The 10000-nt window shown below is 41.2% G+C and overlaps 1 protein-coding gene across 1 annotated transcript in view; it reads right to left on the reverse strand.

The window, feature by feature from the left end:
- Positions 1-10000, reverse strand: part of LOC137643977 (glutamate receptor 1-like) — a 1817173-nt gene that overhangs the window by 11666 nt on the left and 1795507 nt on the right. The window contains exon 18 of the mRNA XM_068376810.1: positions 1929-2066. Coding sequence (XP_068232911.1) covers positions 1929-2066 — 138 coding nt within the window. The remainder of the gene's footprint in view (positions 1-1928; positions 2067-10000) is intronic.

Below are 10000 nucleotides of genomic sequence, written 5' to 3' on the forward strand. Positions count from 1 at the left end.
AGATTATGGAAAGTGAGACAATACCCGAAAAATGGAGGGAAAGTATATTAATCCCAATATTCAAAGAGAAAGGGGACATACAGTGTTGTGAAAATTATCGAGGAATAAAACTCATGTCACATACACTGAAGGTATTTGAAAGAATTATCGATGAAAGATTACGGCAGCAAGTGTTCATCGGTAGACAGCAACTAGGATTCATGAAGGGGCTTAGTACTATGGATGGTATTTTCGCTTTGAGACAAATTATGGAAAAGTACAGAGAGAAGGAAAAGGTCTTGCATATGGCCTTTATAGACCTAGAGAAGGCATATGACAGAGTACCACGACAGGAAATATGGAGATGTCTCAGGGGGAGAGGAGTGATGGAGAAGTATGTCAGAATGATCAGGGAGATGTATAGAAATGTAAAGACCAGCGTCAGATCTACAGTTGGAAGAACAGAAAATTTACAAGTTGGAGTCGGGCTACATCAGGGATCTGCTCTAAGCCCACTCCTGTTTAACATCGTCTTGGATGTGTTAACAGAGGATGTCAGGGAGGAGCCACCATGGTGTCTGCTCTATGCAGATGATATAGTCTTGGTAGCCGAGAACAGGGAAGAACTGGAGGGGAAACTAGAAAGATAGAGATATGCCTTGGAGAGTAGAGGTTTAAGAATAAGCAGGAAGAAGACAGAGTATATGACAACCGAGATGGATGGCGACCAGCAAACAACGATCAAATTAGGCGGAGGAAACATCAAAAGGGTTCATAAATTCAAGTACCTTGGTTCAGTGATCGACAATGGGGGGAACATGGAAGAGGAAATTAACAATCGGACTCAGTGTGGTTGGAACAACTGGAGGAAGGTGTCTGGTATCATATGTGATAGGAAAGTCCCTATAAGATTGAAGGGCAGAGTGCACAAGGCAGTGGTCAGACCAGCAATGACATATGGATTGGAAGCAGCACCCCTAAAGAAAACAGAGGGTAGAAAGTTGAACGTAACCGAGATGAGGATGCTTAGGTGGATGAGTGGAGTAACCAAAAAGGACAGGGTTAGAAATGAACATATTAGGGGTACAGTAAAAGTCACTGAGGCATCAAAGAAAGTGCAAGAGGCAAGGTTAAGATGGTATGGCCACCTGATGAGAAGAGAAGGGCAACACATGGCAAGAGAAGTGATGGACGTGGAGGTGGATGGAACACGAAGGAGAGGAAGACCTAAGACCAGGTGGAGAGATTGCATTAGAGATGATATGAGGGAGAAGGGAGTATGGGAGGAAATGACACAGGACAGAGGGAGATGGAAGAGACTCATTAGAAACGGCGACCCCGAATAGGGATAAAGCTGGGAAGAAGACGATATATATATATATATATATATACATATATATATATATATATATATATATATATATATATATATATATATATATATATATATATATATATATATATATATATATACACGCACATATATATACATACATACATATATATATATATATATATATATATATATATATATATATATATATATATATATATATATATATATATATATATATATATATATATATACTTTAAAACTCTGTCACATTCACATTGCAAATTCCTTGAACTAAAATCCAAGCTTTAATTAGAACAGTATACAAACATTACAGTTTGGCATGAGTACTGCACCTTTAAAATTATCATGAAAATCAATTTAAAATTTCAAAAAATAATAAGTGTAATGGGCAATCTAAACATTGTAGATTTTCAAGATCAATTCAGGTTAAACAACCATAATTCGCACGTACTAGGATGAAGAATCTCCCATCTCTAACTCAAAACAAATAAGACTCAAAAATTCATGTATTGATATATGAAACCATAAATGTATAAAGAGACAAAAGAAAAATAACTACAAAAGATAATGAATAAATATGTAAAGTTCTGACCTTAGCTCTAGAGGCATCTACTTTGGATTTGTAGCAAAACTCCAGCAGCGCAACCATTAACGATACAGCTAGTCCTCCGGCTACGATGTAGAAGATGCCAGCCATGTTGTTGAGCGTTAATGCCCTTGATTCGATGTCCTGGAAATGGTCATTAACAGCGTACATGATTAATGTTGAATTGAAACACTAAATTGGAAAATCAAAACTCTAAGGTATTCTACATATTGGCTAAAAGAAAAAAGAAAAAAAATTCAAGTAGTGGTTTTTATTCATGACTATACGAAAGAGAATATTCATGGATATCGTAAACATGGCTAGCAGACTTAGCCTATAAACAGGTAAATAGATAGATGGAAAGGTAGATAAATAGATAGAGAAAGATATAGATCGATAGATGAATAGCTACATTGGTTACATAAATGATTTATGTGTACTAGAAACGTTGATATCGTTTGAAATATTAAATGTGATTAATGAACTTGTTATAGAGAGAGAGAGAGAGAGAGAGAGAGAGAGAGAGAGAGAGAGAGAGAGAGAGAGAGAGAGAGAGAGAGAATATATAAGATACTTCGAAGCCACCAAAACACGAACTCGTCAATTAAATTTCCTGTTTTTTTTTTTATCTTTTCCCTTCTAATTTCCAATTTCCAGGCTAATCCTCACCCATTCCCAACCATCCATATTCCAGACAATTCACTGGGATTCCCTTAGCTCTAATCAACATACCCGCATAACAGATACCAATTAGCTCTAGAAGCAACACGGACACAGAACGAGCGTTTGGTGGCTCTTCGTTTTTCTCCTTTTTATTAGTCAGCTAATTCTTGATACATTATATAACAGACACTAGAAGTAAGAATGTTTACATGTTCCTAAATGTAACATATATATATATATATATATATATATATATATATATATATATATATATATATATATATATATATATATATATATATATATATATATACTATATATATAAATATATATATATATATATATATATATATATATATATATATATATATATATATATATATATACATATACATATATATACATACACACACATACATTTATATATATATATATATATATATATATATATATATATATATATATATATATATATATATATATACATTTATATAAATAAATAAATACATATATATATATATATATATATATATATATATATATATATATATATATATATATATATATATATATATATATATATATACATATATATATATATATATATATATATATATATATATATATATATATATATATATATATATATATATATATATATATATAACGGATTTTGAGCTAAGTGAAAATTCTATTTTTTGGTGAAAGAGCCATATCGTCCTGATGGAAGTTCCTTCATTAATAGCTTCCTAAGTTATATGTGACTACAGTGATATATCCCAGAGAATTTACTGAAGGTACCCAGAATTCTAACTCCTGGAGCGAGTATCCCTTAAATTTCTCCAAGGGGTATCGCGTAAGGACGTATCTTGACACATCTCATAGCTATTTACACCCCGAATAGCCTTTCACTTCGAGAGGGAAAGTGGCAAGAAAAATAGGAGAGTCGTTAAAGAGGTAAACAACTCGACTCTCCTAATGTATTGTAAATAGTTCGGCCAATCGCCGCTGTACGGCTCCACCAAACCATTCGTTCGTTTGTAGCTTTGGTGGCCTGTATTTTTCCTGTGTTATCTCGCTATTTTCGAAGCTTTCTCATCGCTGTGATGGATTCCCCTGCTTCATCAGCTTCTGGAAAGTTAAGTAATATCTTTTAATTGTGTAAATGTAAGCTATTGCCAGTTTTGCTTTTCGATTGATATCGTAATTAACGTAACAAGAGCTGATGCCTGCCGGATGGAGTCATGGACGCGATCGTTCTTTTGTTCATTTAGTTAGCAAGAACGATATTCCCGGCTTATTTGCTTTAATAACTTTACCTATTTAGTATTTTAGCTAGGAATTTTTATATTATGTCATTGTTGTCGTGAATTTTGGCTATTAATTCGAGCCTCCCGAGTGCTAGGCTTCTAGCCTAGGCACCATCACACCACATGCATAATATAACCTTCCTGGTAAAGTTTTATGGAAGCTCAGGCAATGTTTTATACAATTAAGATATTACTGTTTATTTTCCTCTTCCATACTAGTATACTAGAGTTACGTAGAACGTTTTTCTATGCTCTTTAGCTTAATAGCTTTAGTGCTTTAGTATACTTTATATGTCCCCATTACTCTTTTATTGTCTTTTGGGGGGAGATAGATATCTCATATACCCCTTTAAGTCAATACTATCTCTATGAGATCTAAGAGTAATTCCCTTTCCCTCTGATTAGGCTAGGCTATCCTCAGTCAATTTACTGTAACCTATGGTTGGGTAAATTTTCTGGGGCATTTCGTTTCTCTCTCCTTTTCTCTGAGCTGGCAACTGAGTAGCTTGTTAGCAGTGAGTTTGGAGTTGGGGACGGGGCATCAGAGTAAGTCTGTGGTAGGCATCTGGCTACCTGGTTTTATATCGGCAACTGAGTAGCTTGTCGGTATTCCAGTAGGGCTAGTTGCTGTTCAGGAGGCTAGCCTCCCTAGATCTTGTAAAGGTTATTGTTTTACAATTTCCTCTTTATGGGTCTAGCAGACAGTCCTGTATTAGGGGTTCTTAACTGGAAGATAGAATTCTTCTCTGTTTTGATCCCTGGTACGAGATTCTGTTCTCTTGAGTTCGTTTTCGGACGTTCTCTCATTGCCTAACCCAACCTGGGGAATTGATTTCCCCTATTTGAGGTTACTACGAGGACAGAATCCGTCAGGTTAGGTAATGCCTTAGGGTATTACTTTACTTATGGACTATTCACCCCTTCCCCGCTATCTATTTCGTGTTGAATGAACCAACACCCTTATGGCCGTGGTTCTACATATGCTCCTGTGGACGTCTGTAGACCTGGCATGAGTTTTTCTGTCTGCGGCTAGTTAGCTAGCTGACAGATAACCTCATATCTTTGAGTGTACCTTAGAGTCCTCCCTTGGACTGCCTTCCATATGTGTTAAGATGGGATATGGTTGAGTGGAAGCCCGAATATATTTCCCTCTTCCACTGGCACACTCTTTCACGATGTAGACGACATAGCTGATCCTTTGCCGTCTTCTATCCTTATCTTTCTCTTTTACTGTCAATCATGGGTTATCGCCGGCAGTTAATTCTGCCGGCAATTTTGGATGGTTAGGCTAACAGTTCACTATCATCCCTTACCTTGGACACCGTTGATCGGTGGCCGGTTGTAGGGTTTTTCTAGGCCCGTCTACTGGCAACTGTGTAGCTTGTCGGCAGCTGGCCTATGCCTTCCATACATAATTTTAATTTTGATAGCCGGCAGTTGCCGGCAGGCCCGGCAGACGCCGGCCTGCTGGCATATACCGGCTATCCCAACATGCCGACAGTGTCGGCGGGGCCGGCAATACTGACGGCATATTGCCAGTGGCAACTGTTGTACCTAGAAAAATATAGTAATTTTTCCAACATGCAAGTGGTTCTTGAACAGTTATTTGTGAGACCATCACATAGAGTTGATTCTCTTCTATATTAATGGTTATATCCATTAAATTCATCCACTATATTGAACATTATAAGAGGATGTGTCAAGAAGACACTACATATCTTGGATATTCCCTCTGTTATTTAATTCTTTATGAATTTCCTAGTTCAATATGGGAGGAGGTCACAGCAAATGGCTGAACGGGAAACACATGTAGGTGTCTTTCCTACATTATAGCTTACCCTATCAAAGCTAAATATAATAACTTATGTTTTGTTGAAATCTGAAGATTTCACAGAAAACTCATTTGCTTTTCTTTTCTTTATAGGAGGAGCATCCCGAGTGCGGGAACAACTTTTGTAGGGTCGGCAGCAAGGACTTCTACGGACATGGCGTGTGTAGGTCTCACGCCCGCTGTTCTGTCACCAAAGGGGCCCTCAAGTACTGGGACCCAGAGGTATGTACCGTGTGTGAGAAGTTGGTAAAGGAGGCTTTTGATGAACAAAAGTCTACTGAGTCTAGGGATGCAGCTAGGGCTACGCTGCGTAAATGGGTAAGAGGTTTTCAGAAGAACACCTCGGGCCCATACCTTCCTAATGTTAGGATGAGGGACTGTCTCTTCCCCAGAGGGAGCTAGTGATGATTCCATCATTCCCCAGACAAAACCTTCAATCCCCTTGGTGCATATTCAGGTTCAGAAGCCTAGAGAACCTGATGTTGCGGATACTTTGGAGAGTATCCACCTTGATGACAATATGTCTGTCGTTCCCGAGGAGACCGAGAAGAATCTCCTCGTGGAAGAGTCGGAACAGGAGGCAGTTGTTCCTCCTACTAGTGACGTGGAGAATGTTGAAGCGATTTCGGTTTCTTCAGCGGCTGCGGCCGAACCAGGACCATCAACCTCTTCGCGACCGCCTCAGTTGGAGGCGATCACAAATACTCTTCAATCCCTGATGTCTCTGGTATACGACTTACAGAAGAGGTCTACCGAGAAAGAGACTACTTTCCGGTAGGAAATCGAACAGTTAGTTTCTTCGCGTTTAACCCCGAAGAAACTAAATGTTAAGGACCTTCCTGTGTTCTCGACGTTAACCTGTGGAGGTATGCGGAGCACATGCCTATGTCAGCAGGCAAGATTTTCCTCTCGGAGAAACTGGGTACCGTACCAGTAGAGGAAATTGAGTTCTGGCCCAGCAGAGCGTCCTATCCGGATTGTTATGTCTGGCTCAGAACTGAACCGGCATCGAAAGAAGAGACGGAGCCCAAGGAAGGAATTGCCCTTGAGCTCGCTAAGGCACAAGCGATGTTTACATCGAAATTAAAAGAGAGGGCATTCACTAGCTCAAAGGTGCCCGCCTTAAGCAAGAAACATCCATCATTTATTGCTGACCCTCAACGGGCTTTTCCCTTTATGGATAAAGGGTTTAAAGCAGCCCTGAAGGCCGTAAGGGCAGGTAAACCCTGTCCCACACTAGAAGAAAGCAAGCCTTTCTCCCTTGCTTTCCCTTCAGACGACAAAGACTGGAAGGACGTTCATGTTACCTTCTCAGTCGGGAAGCTGGAGGCCTATATCGCTGGACGTCAGTTCAACGAGGACCTCCCAAAGCTGTCAGAGTTTCTCCTGAAGAGAGAACACGAGACTAAGGAACGCTTGGCTGCGTCCATGTCTCTACAAACAGGGCTAGAAACGATGGCTAGCATTCCTGATACCCCAGATATGTATATGGTCTTTGCCAAGGCTCACTTGGCTACAGTAACTAAAGATCTGTACAACTTTAGCAGAGCCAGGACAGCCTGTAGGGAGGTCGTGTTTGCTTCCGCTTCTGTGAAACACAAACCTAGGAAGCTGATAGCATCTAATATCTAGGGAAAAGACCTCTTTCCTAGTGATGTAGTCAAGGAGGTCGTAGATAAGGCTGCTTCGGAGAATAGGAATCTCCTCTCCAAATGGGGCTTGTCTTCGAAGAAAAAATCTTCCGCTGATGGGAGTCCCCAGCCGAAGAACAAGTCAAAGCGGCCTTGCTTGCCCTCTCGGCCAAGACAGCAACAGCTTCCCGTGGCCACGGTGTCCCAGACGGTGGCACAACCCACCACTACCTTTCAACTGGAGCCCCAACCACTGGCGTCTCAGTCTCCAGTCTTCACCCCAGCTTATGAAAGGCAATCGGCTTCTTGTGAGCCAAAGTTTCGAGGCTCCTTTCGGGGTTCCTCTAGACGCCCCTTCAGAGGAGGAGGCAACAAAGGTGGTCGTGGCCAAGGAGGTAAATCCTTCAACCAGCACTCAAAATGAGATGCTGCCGCTAGGAGGGAGACTTCTACACTTTAAGGATCGGTGGACCTTCGATCCTTTTGCCCACACCCTGATCATGATGGGACTGGGGTGGGGTTGGAACTCAACTCCACCAAGCTTTCCTCATTTCTTCCAACCTTCAACCCCAGTTCTGGAAGAATATGTTCAAGAACTATTAGACAAGAGAGTCATAAGGAAAGCAAAGTCCATCAAATTCCAAGGAAGGCTATTCTGTGTTCTGAAGAAGGATTCGGAAAAGCTCAGAGTCATTCTGGACTTATCACCACTCAACAAGTTCATTGTGAACTACAAGTTCAGAATGCTGACGCTTCAGCACATAAGGACCATTCTGCCCAAACGGGCATACACAGTTTCCATAGACATGACGGATGCTTACTGGCATGTACCAATCAACCGTCAGGTTTCCCCCTACCTAGGGTTCAAGCTCCAGAAAAGGAAATACGTTTTCAGAGCCATGCCCTTCGGTCTGAACATTGCTCCAAGAATATTCACAAAGCTTGCGAACGCAGTCATTCGACAACTACGCCTCAAAGGTGTCCAGGTGATGGCCTACCTGGATGATTGGCTGGTGTGGGCAGCATCCAAAGAAGAATGCATGCAAGCCTCCAGAAAAGTGATTCAATTCCTAGAAAACCTAGGGTTCAAGATCAACCTGAAATAGTCTCGGCTTTCTCCTGCTCAACGGTTCCAGTGGCTGGGAGTTCACTGGGACCTACAGTCACATTGCCTCTCTATGCCAGCAGCAAAGAGGAAGGAGATAGCAAGGTCTGTCAAAAGACTTCTTCAATCTCGAAGAATATCAAGAAGACAACAGGAGAGAGTGTTGGGGTCTCTCCAGTTTGCCTCTTTGACGGACCCACTTTGGAGAGCACAGTTAAAAGATGCATCAGGAGTCTGGAGAAAATAAGCTTACAACGATCGAAGAGATCTACGAAGACCATTCCCAAATCGTCTGCGATCCATCCCCAAGCCATGTTTGGAAGCAAAGAACCTAAGAAGAAAGGTACCCTTGCAACCACCTCCACCTGCAGTCACCGTTCACACGGATGCCTCAAAGGAAGATTGGGGAGGTCACACTCATCGTCGGAAAGTGCAGGGAACCTGGTCTCCCCTCTTCAAGTCTTTCCACATAAACTTTCTGGAAGCCATGGCAGTTTTTCTATCTCTGAAGAAACTGAGACTTCGCTGCTCAATCCACATTCGCCTGGTTTTAGACAGCGAAGTGATAATGAGATGCATAAATCGACAGGGCTCGAGATCGCCTCAATTAATCCAAGTGATGTTGGCCATCTTTCATCTATCCAAGAAGATGAGGTGGCACTTGTCAGCAGTCTACCTCCAAGGATTCCACAATGTGACAGCGGATGCTCTATCCAGGATCAACCCGATAGAATCCGAATGGTCCCTAGACGCAGGATCATTCTCCTTCATATTGAACAAAGACCCAGGACTGCAAGTAGATCTCTTCGCAACGAGCGACAACAAGAAACTATCCTAGTATGTTGCCCCGTACGAGGATCCTCTTGCGGAAGCAACGGATGCGATGTCCCTGGATTGGAACAGATGGTCCAGGAATTACCTGTTCCCACCAACCAACCTATTCTTGAAAGCCCTCGACAAATTGAGATCCTTTCGGGGGAGGGCAGCGATAGTGGCCCACAAGTGGCCAGGCAGTGTCTGGTTTCCATTGATAACAGAACTACGCCTGAAGCTGATCCCGTTGCCGGAACCAGTTCTGACTCAGCTAGTACAGAATTCGACTGTCTACGCTTCATCAGAGAAAACCCAGAACCTTCATCTCACGATTTTCTCGCCTTAGTGGTCAGGAAAAGGTTCGGGATTTCTGCAGACAGTATTAATTTCTTAGAAGAATATAAGTCAAAGTCAACAAGAATCTTCCTATAAGAAATGGGTGGCCTTTGTTAAGGCGAAGAAACCTCAAGAGATTTCTACGGATTTCTGCTTGTCCTTCTTCATCCATCTTCACGGACAAGGATTAGCGGCTAATACGATCATGACATGTAAATCTGCCTTAGCTAGACTGATTCTATATGCCTTCCAAATGGATTTTTCCAGCAAAATCTTCAACAAAATTCCGAAAGCCTGCGCAAAACTTCGGCCTGCAGCCCCTCCAAAGCCTATTTCATGGTCTTTGGATAAGGTTCTTCATCTGGCCTCGACCTTGAACAATGAAGATT

This window comes from Palaemon carinicauda, chromosome 7 (genome assembly GCF_036898095.1).
Source record: "Palaemon carinicauda isolate YSFRI2023 chromosome 7, ASM3689809v2, whole genome shotgun sequence".
Classification (NCBI taxonomy): domain Eukaryota; kingdom Metazoa; phylum Arthropoda; class Malacostraca; order Decapoda; family Palaemonidae; genus Palaemon; species Palaemon carinicauda.